Genomic DNA, 12951 nt, shown 5'->3' on the forward strand with positions numbered 1-12951 from the left:
ATAAAGCCTTAAAGAAATTATTTCAGCAGTTTAAAAAACAATAATGATAGCAATTCTAAATGTCTTTTCATTATATTTACATTACTTTACCTTACAACTGTAAGGTTTTTAAAATAGACACATAGTACTTAGGTTCAACAAATTAATTTATACTTACTGATCTTTTACTGAGAGCTCGCAAAGAGTATTTTAGTCACTATACAAAACATACCAATTCTGCATTAGCTACTGTCACAGTGCAGCACTGATGTCTACAGACGTAAATTTTGCATTTTGGTAAAAGCTAAAAAATTGAAAAAAAACCTAAAATATACTTGCATTTTCTTACTGAAAAGAAGATAAAATGGAAATTTCAGTCTGGTTATGTTCCATACCTTTTCCTGTCACCATCTCTTACAGAACAGACATCAGGGCTGATGTCACATTGTTTTCAATTATCACACTTTCCATCTTACTAGCAAATTAATTTTGCAGGCTAGTCATCTTCTGCTACAAAATATTTTAACACAATCTCTTTTATTGGCAAAACATTAAAAGGTGATGAGTCCAAGAGTTTCAGGCCAAAACTTTTTCTTAATGCACTGTCCTCTTTGTATCCAAACGTTATTGTCCATTCTGCTTGCTCTGCACTTTTCTCAAGCCTGTGGCAGGGTTAGAAATGCAAAGGTCAATTAAGGATATGTTTGAACGTGATTATTCTTCCTTTATAGTTCAGGATATTTTCAGAACTTTGGTTTGCATTATGTTCATTATGTATTGTTTTCCTTTCATCAGTATAAGTGGAGAGATATACTTAATAGCCTTTTTTTTTTTTTTTGCTTAGCTGCCAGGTGTTTGATTTTTCATTTAATTTTTAAAGTCAAAGCTTATCTATGAAGGTATACTGTGATTTTTTTTGTTCTTTTTTTTTCAGCACCTTGTCTGTCTGCTAATTGGATAAACTAAATTATTTAATATTTGTGGAAAAGGGTGTAGATGTTTTATGGGCAATTTATTTTAGGATTATATTTCTAACTAGTGTGTGGCTTAAGCTTTAGAATTAGAGTAAAAAGCAATATGCATGTTTAAACATTTGATTCTGATGTAACTACTGAAATACAAATTAATACAATGATACTTATTTCATGCCACTCTCCTTAAAAAAATAAAAAACAACAAACAAGCCTCCCTTAAAAAAAAAAAAAAAAGTCTCATTCTCCCTAGCGGCTGTCTTCCACTGCATTACCCATTTGCAGTACAAGTAGAATTTAGCATCCCAGAGAAGTTATGAAGCCAAATGAGTTGCAGTTTAAGCTATTTGGGAAACCTAGCGGGTTTTGGTTTCCCAAATAGTCATGCAAATAGTTGGCTTGAATCTTCTGTTAACAACTGCATCTAGCAATATTTCATCTAGTGTCTAGAAGTGGCTTAAGGTTGAGGAGAGTGGTGGTATTATTATTATTATTATTATTATTATTATTATTATTATTATTATTATTATTATTATTATTATTATTAAAGAGGTGGTGCAATTTTAAAAATGAGTTTTGCTTCTATTATAGCAATTTCTAAAATTGCTAAGCAAAATAAGAATTTTTTTTTTTTTTGCTATATCTATGCCGTTTTTCTGAAAGTTCTGTTTCCCCAGAGCAGTATGTGATATAGAACAAAGTTCTGTCGGGCGATTCTCTTGTGACAGTAAAAACTACAGTATTTTGCACTAGAAGTGGAGGGACACTATTAAATTCAGTCAACACACAACTATCTCGCATTTTAAATGAAACTAAGCATAACTTCCATAAGATGGCTTTTACTACAGGGCTAGAATTACAAATAACCTGGTGCGAGAGCACACACGAGCACGCAGAGCTCCTTAGCTCGACGGCTGCAGCCCTGGCCTGGCCGGAACGGAGCTGGACGTTCCTGCGGCCGCGCTGGGATGCCCTGGGGCGGCTTGAGCACAGAGCACCGAGACGGGGCTAACTCGGCATTTCCGATCCCTTGCTTAGAGACGAATAGTGCATCACTTTAATCGACTCATTGAGATGTAAACGAGCTTCCCTAATCAGACACGCTCAAGTGGCTTCTACCCATTGCCTGGGGTGAGTTCGCTTGAGCGGGTCACCGATAATAACTTAAGTCCACGCAAGGCTTAAACCAGTTCACATGTCTGCACTTGGCTGCCGGACTAAGTTTCTGAAAACCTCAGAGAAAAGGGGTGGAAATGCCGTTGTGGAGGTGCCCGGTTCTTACGGTTCTTCACCGTTTTCGGGCAGGTGCCCGCGCTTCCCCTTTATTTAGCACGGACGCGAACCCGGTTCGGCGACGCGGAGAGGGACAGCGCCCGGCGGACGGCTGCGGGGCCGCGGCCCGGCGCTGAGGCGAGGGGCGCTCCCGGGGCGGCCCCGCGGCCGGATCCCTTCACTCGCGGGGCGCCGCTCCGGCCGCGGCCGGAGGCACCGCAGCCTTCCCGCGTCAGGGCGAATTCAGAGCCTGGCACCGCTGTCCCGCGGTCTGGTCCCCGAGAGGCCGGAAAGGTCGGGACCGGCATCTCCCCGTCCCTCTCGCCCAGGTTTCCCAGAGCTGTCATGGTCAGGCGCGGCTCCAGGGGAGGTCCCCCCCGAGGTGAGGGGCTGGGGGCTGCCCCAACTTCCTCACTCCGGCATGAGCGGAGCGCGGCTCCGCGGCACAGCTCGGCGGCCGAAGGGCAGAGCGGTGCCGCACACGCTGATTAAAATTCCCTTTGCTCCCGACTGCTCCCCTGATCCCGGCGCCCCGATCTGGCTCCGGCGGCTCCGAGCCTTCCCGCGCTCCCGAGCCCGCTCGGGCCGCTTGCAGCGTCCCGCGCTCCCGAGCCCGCGCCGCCGTGCTCGCGCCGCGCGCGCTCCCCCCGGGCGGCGCCGTGCCCGCGCCCTGCGCGATGCAGTGTGGGAATGGCTGTGGCGCTGGGGTTGGCTGAAAGAGGCGGCCAGTCGAGGTTTAATGTCCGCCATGTTGGCCGTGGCGTATTGAGCGGAACCGGAGCGGCGGAGGAGCGGAGCCAGCGCCCAGCCCAGCCGCGCCAGCGGGCGCCGCCGGGCCCCGTGTCGGAGTGCGCCCCGCCCCGCCGGGGGAGCCCCGGTCCCTCCATGAGATCGCTCGGCGGGGTCCGGCTTTCAGCTCGGAGCGCGCTTGCTGTCGCCCCCCCCTTCCCAGCCGGAGCCGCCATCGCCGCCTAACATGAGCAAACTGTCGTTCCGGGCCCGGGCGCTGGACGCGTCCAAGCCGCTGCCCGTCTTCCGCTGCGAGGACCTGCCTGACTTGGCCGAATATGCCTCCATTAACCGGGCCGTGCCGCAGATGCCCACGGGCATGGAGAAGGAAGAGGAGTCGGTACGTGAGACCCCCCCCCCCCCCTCGGCCGGGTCCCACCATCCCCCCCGCACCCGGGCCCCCACCTTCGCCTCTGCGCAAGCACAAAATGGCCGCCATCTTCTCCCCACTCTCCCCGCCCGCCGGGAGGGGGGGACACCCGGGGCGGGAAAGCGCCGACCCCGACCGTCCCTCACCGCGCCCTCCCCCGGAGCTCCCTCACGGCCCCTTCGTCCCCCGCTCGTGGCCCGCGGCCGCCGGCGGCCCCTCCGCGGGGCCCCGAAAGGCACAAAGGGGGTCACGTGACACAGCGGGGCGGCCGCCATTTTGTGTCTCGGTCCTTGGGCCGGGCCTGGTGCGGCAGCCGCGAGGAGCAGACGGGGCCCGGCGGCGCCGCCGTGCGCGCGCTCCCCCGCCGGGGGGCGCTGCCGAGCCGGACGGCGCCGCGGGGGGCGTGCGGCGGCGGGAGCGCGCGCGGGCCCGGCCGCCCTCAGGGGAGCGGGCCCGGTGGGGCCCGTGCCTTTTCCATTTCCCCTGCCGGAGATAGGAAGTGGAAGGATTTATGTTTAGGTTTATCTGAGAACCCTGCAAGTGCCATCAGACAGGCGCGGTGTAAGTGAAGTTGTGACGGTCCCCTCTAAAGTCAGTTCTGAAGCACTACTCAGAGTAAGGAAATCCGTGTTGGAGGCTAAAAGTCTATCACTTCCTGCTCGGTTTTGCTGTCTCAGTGTAGGATGAAACTTTAAACCATTTTGAACTTCAGGGTCATTTAATCATTCACTCAGCACTTTCCAAGATAGGTAGAACAATCAGTAGCTGTTTTTGCTGAAGGTAAAACACTTGGTAACTGTTATTGTGGAAGACTCTGCTCTGAAGTGCGTTATTTGCAATGTTGTAAATCTTTAATTATTTCCGTAGTATAATCAGTTCTCCCCATCTGTGCATTGGGCACAGCAAATAGGGAAGTACTGCAGAAATACAGTTATGTAAGCAGGTTTTGAAATTTGGTGCTGAGAACAAAGGTGACACTAGCTCGGTTGGTTAGAGCAGAGTGCTGATAGTGCCAAGGTCTGGGATCCATCCCCATATGGACCATTCACTGGAGAGTTGGACTCGATCATCCTTGTGGGTCCTTTCCAACTCAGAATATTCAGTGATTCTATTAGAGTTTCATAGTCCTGAGTTCTTCTGGTTGTCAGACTTCCATTGTCCTTTGAAGGTGATGGGCTGTAAAGTTTCTAGTTCCTAATTCTAGATGTAGCAAACTTGGAGTTACATTTGTTTTAAGAGAGGTATCATCTTTCAATGGAGTTTCCTCTTTGTGGCACTATTGCTCTTAGTTAATGAACTCAGTGAATTTTTATGAAATGTCTTCAGGCAGAAAGGTTTCTAGAGAGTAATGCACTTTGCATGTTGTTGTCCATAGAGTAACCACTCTGAGGCTTTTTTTTTAACATAACTCCTTACCATTTTAACATAACTTGGTATTTCCAAGTCTTCTGCAAGTCCTAAGTTGCTTTACACATCTGCTAAAATGTATATTGTGAAGTGTAGTGGTTTTGTAGGATTTTTTCCTTTGTTTTTCTAATTGGTGGGTTGGGTTTTATTGGGTTATTTCGGTGGTGTTTATTTCTGTAAAGATGCTTTAGCATGGTATCGATTGAGAAGTATTTAAGTGGTAGGTAGCAGTGCTTAGGATGCTTGTGTTTCTTTTGGGCACAGTAGATATATTCTGAATTGATACCTGTCGATTCTGAATATGAGAGAAAGCACCTTTTATTTCCTCTTGTACCAGAATATTATTAAATTTTGTTGTTTGCTATGACACTTGCTGAGTTTATCTCTCAGTTCAGGAGAGTGAGACTGCATGCATGCATTTATTTGTAAAAATGTCAAGTTGCTGTCTTTCTCTTTACTGTTTGCCTGGCAGTTACAAGTTTTCAGGCTAGAAAATTACATGGGCTGTCTGTATCGTCTCCCTAAACCCAGACATATATGTCCTACCTAAGTAGTCATGGGCAAGGAAAAAAATTTAAACATTAATTATAAGACTTGTTTTTGTGGTTAATGTGATCCTTTTGTTTCCTAAATTTAGCTTTGCTGGCTAGTTCTAGGAGTAAGTAGACATTTCCCATAGCTGGGGTTTGCTCCTGCATTTGTGTTGAATATGTGTGTACACACACAGAAACACACACCCCCAAAAGAAATGTGTTTGCCATCAGTAAGCACAGGTGTCCTTCTGAATCTTTTTTTTGGATCTTCATACATAAAATAGTTGCTATTAAACTCTTGTTCCTAATTGTTTCTGCAGACTTGCTAAATTTCCTTCCTTCCCTCTTGTTGCCCTAAAAAGCTTTCTCTTCAGTTTATATTAGTGTTGACAACAGAGAGCCTAATTCTGTGACTTAAGTTGGGGCAAACCTCATAGGTTTAATGCCCTACTGTATTCTGTTTCCCAAACTTCAGGCCATGCAGGATTTTGGAAAGCTGATAGTTTGTGTTATGTAGCTGAAGACTTGAATTGGAGGATTTTTCCCCTAATGCTTACAGAAATGATAGAAGTTTTATTACAAACAGATGGCAAAGTGTCCATAAGATTTTGGAGGAGAGGGTATCTTCAACTAGTGGGAATTAGCATTTCTAACTTTTATAAATAGAATTCTAACACTGGTTTGAGTTTTGCATAAATGTAATTTTAAATGAACAGATATTTGGAGCTAAGAGGTCTCCTCTTGACTAAATAACTTTCCCTAGGGAAAAATGCAATCAAAGAGATTTAATATTCAGGCATCGAGTCACAAGATATTTAAATGACTAATTACTGTTTTGATGCACAAAAAGGAATCTTATTTTGCTTCCCTTTCATCTTATCTTTCTCCCATCATGTTCCTACAAAGAACTAAATAGCAAAAACAGTGCATCTTCCTTATTACAAGTGGAGACTTCGTTCAGAAGTGATATTCTCTAAGTCTTCTGAAGGAAAAGCAACCTTGCTGAGTCTCTGGAAGTTGTAAAATATGCAGTTGATCCAGGGATATAGTAACCCTTTTAAAGGAAGTGACAGCTAAGGGCCTTAAGTGGTGCTAATTCTGTTACCAGTCTGCCTCGCTTGGCCATGGCTTGGCTTCAGTCAGTGGTTTTGTTAGGAGGTGAAGGACTGGTGAAAAACCTCTTTGACCTGCAGACAGTGGTACTGGAGGTTACTGGTTCATCCTGTGTTCTGGCAGTTGGTTTAGCTGCCAGGTTTCTCAGGTAAACACACTGTGCCTGTTGCCAAGTTGGTTGCTGCATCTAAGAAACTAAAATGTAGCATATACATCTAAAAAAAACCCCTTCAAAATGTAATGAATCTTCTTATGTAACACTAAACATCCCCTATATTATTTCAAAATGCTGGTTTTGAGCAAAACAGATCCTCAATGCTGTAATTTTGAGAACCAGACAACAGACCACTATTAATAATAGAGTAAAGCAGATTTGGCTATCAAGTCTGTTGATAACTGTGAATAAACAAGTAGGTGGAGTATATTTGTTTATCATTTAAAAAGGACTTTTAAAAAGGTGTTGCTTGTTTATGCTGTGGTTTACTGTTTCTGAGGAGGGTGTTGCTTTTTTTTTTAACTAGAAATTCAGATTCTAGACTGAAAGGAGACAGCTGGGAAAGCAGAGGAGAGGTAACTTTAGTTAAGCAGGATAAAAAGTGAAAAAACATGTCAGACTGAAGCTTTTTGAACATGTTCAATGACATTTCAGAAAGAAAGCATAGCTCTACAGGCAGCCTAGATTTGATGGTCTTCAACCAAACCAAGGGAAACTGCACTTGTTTTCCTTGCCTTTTTTGAAAGGAATGTAGAAAGAACACACTCTACATCCCCAGCCTGTAGATTCTCTTAAAAATAGAAGTTTGGGGGCTGGGAGGAGATGGAGTGTTGAGACTTTGTAAATAATTTATAAAATATATCCTTATGGAAAATGGCTATGAGTATAGTTGGGTTTTCAGTTTTTTCAAGGGAGTTTTAAAAAGGAGCAAAGCCATGTGTTTGAAGGACATCATGTCAGCATTATAAGGCATTTTAAAAATGTTGGGAAGTTAAAATTTCTTAGTTGAAGCAGTGCCCTAGCAAAGATTAGCATGAGGAGAGATACTTTCAATTAAGTCTCTTAGATCTGAGAAATTAATTACCTAATAATTTGTCTGTGTTGGTGACATTTCCAGAGTTAATAACAGCCCTAGGGTTGTGGGAACTATCATGGGTTTGTGGAGGGTGGTTGTTTGACTTCTTCCTTGAGTGAGTTTGTTGTCCTCATGTAAATTCTGACAGTACTTCGATCTGCTAAGGTTTTGGATCTTAGTTTTGATTTTTGTCTTCTGTGTGTTCAAGTTTGTATGGGTTAAATGCACTTTCTCCCTCAGGTAAAGTTTTTTAAATGCCAGTGTCTTTGACATTTGGTGTTGCTGCTGCTTTATTCAATTATTCCTGACTCCCTCTTCTGACTGGCATCCTGGGCCGGTGATGAGTCCTTGTCCTCGCCTTAGCTCTGGAGTAGCTGCTTGCTTGCCCTGCTAGATTTCTGACAGTGATGCACTACATGGAGCTGTTCTCTTGTGGATCACAGTTTAAATTTAAAGCATGATTTCTAATTTTAGTTAGTGTTGCTAGTTACAGATAGAAGAATTAAGCACCCAGAGTCCAAAATTATAATTTGTACAGCTGTTCATTCAGTTCTTAATGTTTTCCTTTGTACACGTGTCATGGTGTAACTGACAGCTTGCACAGCGGGTGGAATTCAGTCTGTGTAATTACCATTTCTGGATACTGTCATACTCTGTTACCTGGTGTTTCAGCAAACTGTAGAAATAGTTTAAACTGTGCTTTTGATCTCTTTAAATCCACAGTCATATTATCTTTCCTTTCCTGGTTTTGGGGATGTTTAAGAAAAGATTATTTGTTAAAATTTCATTATTAGGTGTAATTTCCCCCCCTTCTTCCCCCTTCAGCATGACCTGTCAGTGTTTGCTAAATGCTATCAAAGACCCAGTGAAGATAAGCTAATGTTCATTCGAATGCTTCAGAGCACTTCAAACATACTCTCTAATAGGATGTGTCTTAATTTAACAAAGCGCTACATGGTAAATTTTCATTTACCCAGTTTGGATAGGCTCAAGGATCACATCCTTTCCATGGAACTGCCTTGGGCACTGCTAGCACAGATCTCTGCTGAGCTGTATCTGCACAGAAAAATGTCTTTCTCCTCCCAAATCCATGCTGCAGGCATTGGGAGGCTACCATATCCAGGGTCTCTTGCTGCTGAAACAGCTGTTTATAGCTTATCAAGGGAAAAAGTTAGTAAGGAATGTACAAAAAGGCACCCATGTGTTACCATCTAAGCCCTAATGAATTCAAAATATGTGAAGTAAGCATGTAGCTGAGGTGTAGTGAATCAGCGTGTGAGCAGTGTTACCTTATATATGGAAATTTCTCTGAGGGTTCTCCATCCAGTCTTTTTTGTTTATTACATTCTGGCCAGCTGAAGAAACTGCATTCTGTGAGTGCATCCATACAAGTCTGTGTAATTGTGTGTGTGGTGCCTTAAGTGTTCTTAAAATAACCCCTGCCTTACTGACACAGGATTCATGGATATTGAGTATATTAGAATCCTGTTGGGGCTATCAGAATTATGTGAATGTAAAATCATAGCAGATACTGTAACTGAATCATTAGTTTCCAGTCTGGGCTTGGTTTTTTTTTTTTTTTTTTTCTCTTTGATGTGGTGTTAGGAAACTCTATGAAGTTTTTTGCTTACTAACAGAAGAGAATCTGTTCCCCCCTCTCCAGCTGTAGAAGTCTTGAAATCTTAAGCAGAACAACTGAATTCCTTTACTGGTCTCTTTTTGGAAAAGGACAACTGAAACTTGAAAGGATTTTGAAGTCAGTGGGGAGAGTAGACTCCTCTTTTTGCATAGTCTGGGATTCATGAGTCCCATAAACTGGAGGAGTATTGTTTTTTGTTTATATTGTGTTCCCCTTTCAGCATCTTAGCCGCTTACTCGTAGCAAAGGCATTAATTTTGTATGCCAGTCTAACTTTTTTTAATGCATAATTTTAAATACACTGAACTTGATTAGGTTTCCAAGAACCTGCATGTTTGATATGAGGGGAACACAGAAGCAAGGGCTTTTTGCGGTTTTGTCTAAAGTCTACAGATACCTCAGTTTGTAGCTGGAAGAGATTTTTCTGTGAGTTTGTGTCATGACCTTAATTTTACTGTTTAATTTGGTGCTGAGCTTAGTCATTTACTTCAGATATACCTGTGTGGAAAAGGTTTGAGATAGGCAGAGAATTTTGAGAGAAACAATGTGGCAGCTCATGACAAGTGGGGCCAAATTTCAAGTGTAAGAGTAATAGTGATGACTTCTGCATATTCCGTCTTCAGTTACACCAAAGTTTTCTGTTCTGTTTGATGTTATTTAAGTTATTCTGAGCATTCGTGGAAGTTAGTAAATCTGGCAGATCATGAGGAGTAGCTTCTATAGAGATCAATTCATGCACCACCTTCAGCTACCTGCAGCATGTAGTTAATCCTGCGGTGTGAAACCCACCTGTGGCAGCAGTGTTCCTTTAAAGTCTGAGGGGTGGTGGTGGCATAGACTTCTGTTACAGGTTGGTGCAATTTATTTGGGTCGGAAAGAGATTGAGTAGATTTTGCTTCTGGTTTCTCACTGGGATGCCCCTTCATGTATTAAGAAGACGTATCGATTATACCTTTGGGATTTGACTACTGCCTGGAAGCTGCCAGTTCTGTGTAAAAGTTGAGGAATCATTATATATGTCCTGTTGTTACACCACAGGGAAGTCAGGGACTAACTCGAAGTTGTGAGCAGGGGTCTGCCATGGAAGTGGTTGATAAGGTGATGTTCTGTATATGCTGTCAGTTAAGCATGTGATAATGGTAAAGGTCTCTGTGCTGTGCTCTGAAGTGATGCTGGAAATACTTTCAGAAAATAGTGGGAGTTGGTTATGCATGTCAGAAGCTTCTCCAGGAGGTCCGGATTCTCTTTTGAAATTAAGGAGGCTATGAATTGGCAGACTTCAGTTTGATTATTGTCTATAATACTAATATTGAAAGATATGTTTCCATTTGAAAGCAGGATAATTAAGATATTTTCAATAATCTTAATGGCATGAAGCTGTGTCAAGTAATGCTTAGGGTGGATATTAGCGAAAGCTTCTTCACTCAGGGCACAGTTAGGCACTGGAACAGGTTCCCCATGAAAGTGGTCACAGCATCAAACCTGACAGAGATCAGGGAGCATCTGGACAGTGTTCTCAGGCACTTGGTGTAACTCTTGGGATTGTTCTGGGCAGAGCCAGGAGTAGGACTTGATCCCTGGGGGTCTCTTCCGACTGTGGATATTCTGTGACTCTATTCTAGGAGTTCCTCTTAAGGAAGTTGTTCCTCTTAAGGAAGCTGACCCAGAAAAGTTGTATGTAGACTGCTCTTACAGAATTTGATGAATGCATTGTCAGCTTATTTTTACCCTGTTGTGGACATCCCAATAATTGCTCACAGAGAAGTCGTGTAACAGCAGTGGCTTTCTGCACAGCAGAGTTAACTACAGTGAGACCAATTGTCCATGTTCACACTTGAGGTTAAAAAGGTTAGATATACCTAGTACTCACTGACTTGCAATGAGCCTGTTTAACAGGTGGAAGGGTTTAAAAATGTGTCTCCAATTGTTTATATTAAGCCAGGGAAAGGAGGATGCCCACAAATACAACTTTGTTATCAGCATTTCTCAGAGCACAAGAAGTAATACAACTGGCAGGGATTTGGGGGAGAGGAGTTTGTCAGGGTCAGCTGTAAATCATTTTAAAGACAGACTTGTATGGAAAGGCTTTACCTTCTGAGAATTTTCACAGCTGGCCTTAAAGAGGAGCCCAAAAATGTCATCTTCCTGACTTTGATCCATCATCTTCCAGCTTTGATCCATCATATAATGTATTTCAGCTAAGGACTGGGTATTAATTGTATGCAGAAGAATATGAGTAATGGTAGGGACAACAGTTCAGTAACCTTAATGTTTGAGAAGCATGGTGATGTGTCTTTAGTTTTCTTTTCATTTTAATAGCTAACATTCTGTATTTATTCCAGCAAAATTTCAGTTTTTCATAGGAACCTGCCTAGTATTTATTTGCTTCAGGAAGGAAGATTATGCAATGTAGCAAGCCCTTAAATCTGCTATTCTTTTCATTGAGTAGACCACTTTGCTTGTAGCCATCACAGTAATTGTGCCCTAATAATATTATTCAGAAATATATATGCAATTATTTACCAATTTGTTATGGGTATTTAGTCTGAGTTTTCAGTACCTCTAAGTCAATGCATTATTTTTTCAAGTTTCTGTTTTATAGGACCGAGTATGTGTTTGTGTGGGCATCCGCTCTGCTAGAGCAGAATATTGTAATTGGCAGACCATAGGTGTATGTAATAAGTTACTTGTTCTTTTTCTACTACTCTTCCACTTCGTATTGTGAGAGGAAATACTAGCTTTAGTATCAAGGAGCACATGAAGTGACTGATGTACTAGGCAGAAGATGCTGGCTGCTGCTTTGTGTCTGTAGATGAACTCTTCTGTTCAGTGAGTATGCTCTGCTCTGCCATCCACTTGTGTGTGTGTATTTGTGTATTCCATTTTGTGTGCTTTCAAGGACTAACTCTGTTCTGAGTAAACACATATGTGAAGATGAATTGCATCAATAGAGGCTGGAATAAAAGTTTGAAAACTTTCTGCTCTGTCAGTTTCTTCAAGCACAGATAGATAGCTTGAGTGAGAGAGGAAACGATCCTCTTAAGGTTTAAGTACTATACTTAAAGAATCGGTTTCCTTTATATTTAATCAGAAATTAAGAAATTAATGCTTTTTGAATTGGAAGCTTTCAAGAGGGTGTATTTGGAGAGGATTGCTTTCCAACATTCGTTTGAGTTTGTACTTTATATCAGTTTCAACACTTCAAGGTTCTTTCCAGATTGTAAACAGAAATCACAGATCTTGTAGCCTGCCTGGGAGGCTTATGAAGCTTACATTTGAGGAGAGGGATTGGTGATAAAGGCTGCCTTCTACACACATCTAATGCTACTCTTTGTTTTCTGTTATGATTTTAAGAGCTGAAGTCTTCAGGTTTTTTGTTAGTCAGATGATCAGTTCAGAACATGGCTACTAGGAAGGTGTCAGATTGCAAAGATGAATTCTGCATAGGCTTATTTTTCCAGATTTTCCTTTTCAGAACGCAAGGATTTTGGGTCAGGTGTGTTGTGAAAATGTAATGATTGTAAATTAAAGATGTTTAGGAAGGGGAAGCCAAGTGTGCCTGTTACTTTTCCAAACTAATGATCTGTAATTAGTCTCAATGAAAATGCCATTCTTGGGGGAAGCACTTTACATGATTTCATGTTTTTCTTTTACTCTTTGTGCCATTATCATTCTCCATGTTACTCTCTATGTAGTATATAACATCTTTTCTTCCAGGCATTTGTCAGCATTTCATTATTTGAAATGCCCCATTCTCTTGTATTTCTAAATTCTCTAGTTTTGTTCTCCTTCCCGAGTTTCTTTAAACA

General features: G+C 42.7%; 1 protein-coding gene across 7 annotated transcripts in view; it reads left to right on the forward strand.

Moving 5' to 3' along the window:
* EPC1 (enhancer of polycomb homolog 1) overlaps window positions 1-12951 on the forward strand; it is a 64718-nt gene that overhangs the window by 11240 nt on the left and 40527 nt on the right. The window contains exon 1 of one of the 7 annotated variants that reach the window (XM_038163774.1): window positions 2392-3351. The exons of 1 other annotated variant lie outside the window; for it this stretch is intronic. In XM_038163774.1, coding sequence (XP_038019702.1) covers window positions 3199-3351 — 153 coding nt within the window. In that variant the 5' untranslated portion in view covers window positions 2392-3198. Of the gene's footprint in view, window positions 1-2391; window positions 3352-12951 lie in introns of those variants that run through there. 5 more of the 7 variants (XM_038163790.1, XM_038163781.1, XR_005259832.1 and 2 more) reach the window with 5 other exon arrangements.

This window comes from Motacilla alba, chromosome 2, assembly GCF_015832195.1.
Source record: "Motacilla alba alba isolate MOTALB_02 chromosome 2, Motacilla_alba_V1.0_pri, whole genome shotgun sequence".
Lineage (NCBI taxonomy): Eukaryota > Metazoa > Chordata > Aves > Passeriformes > Motacillidae > Motacilla > Motacilla alba.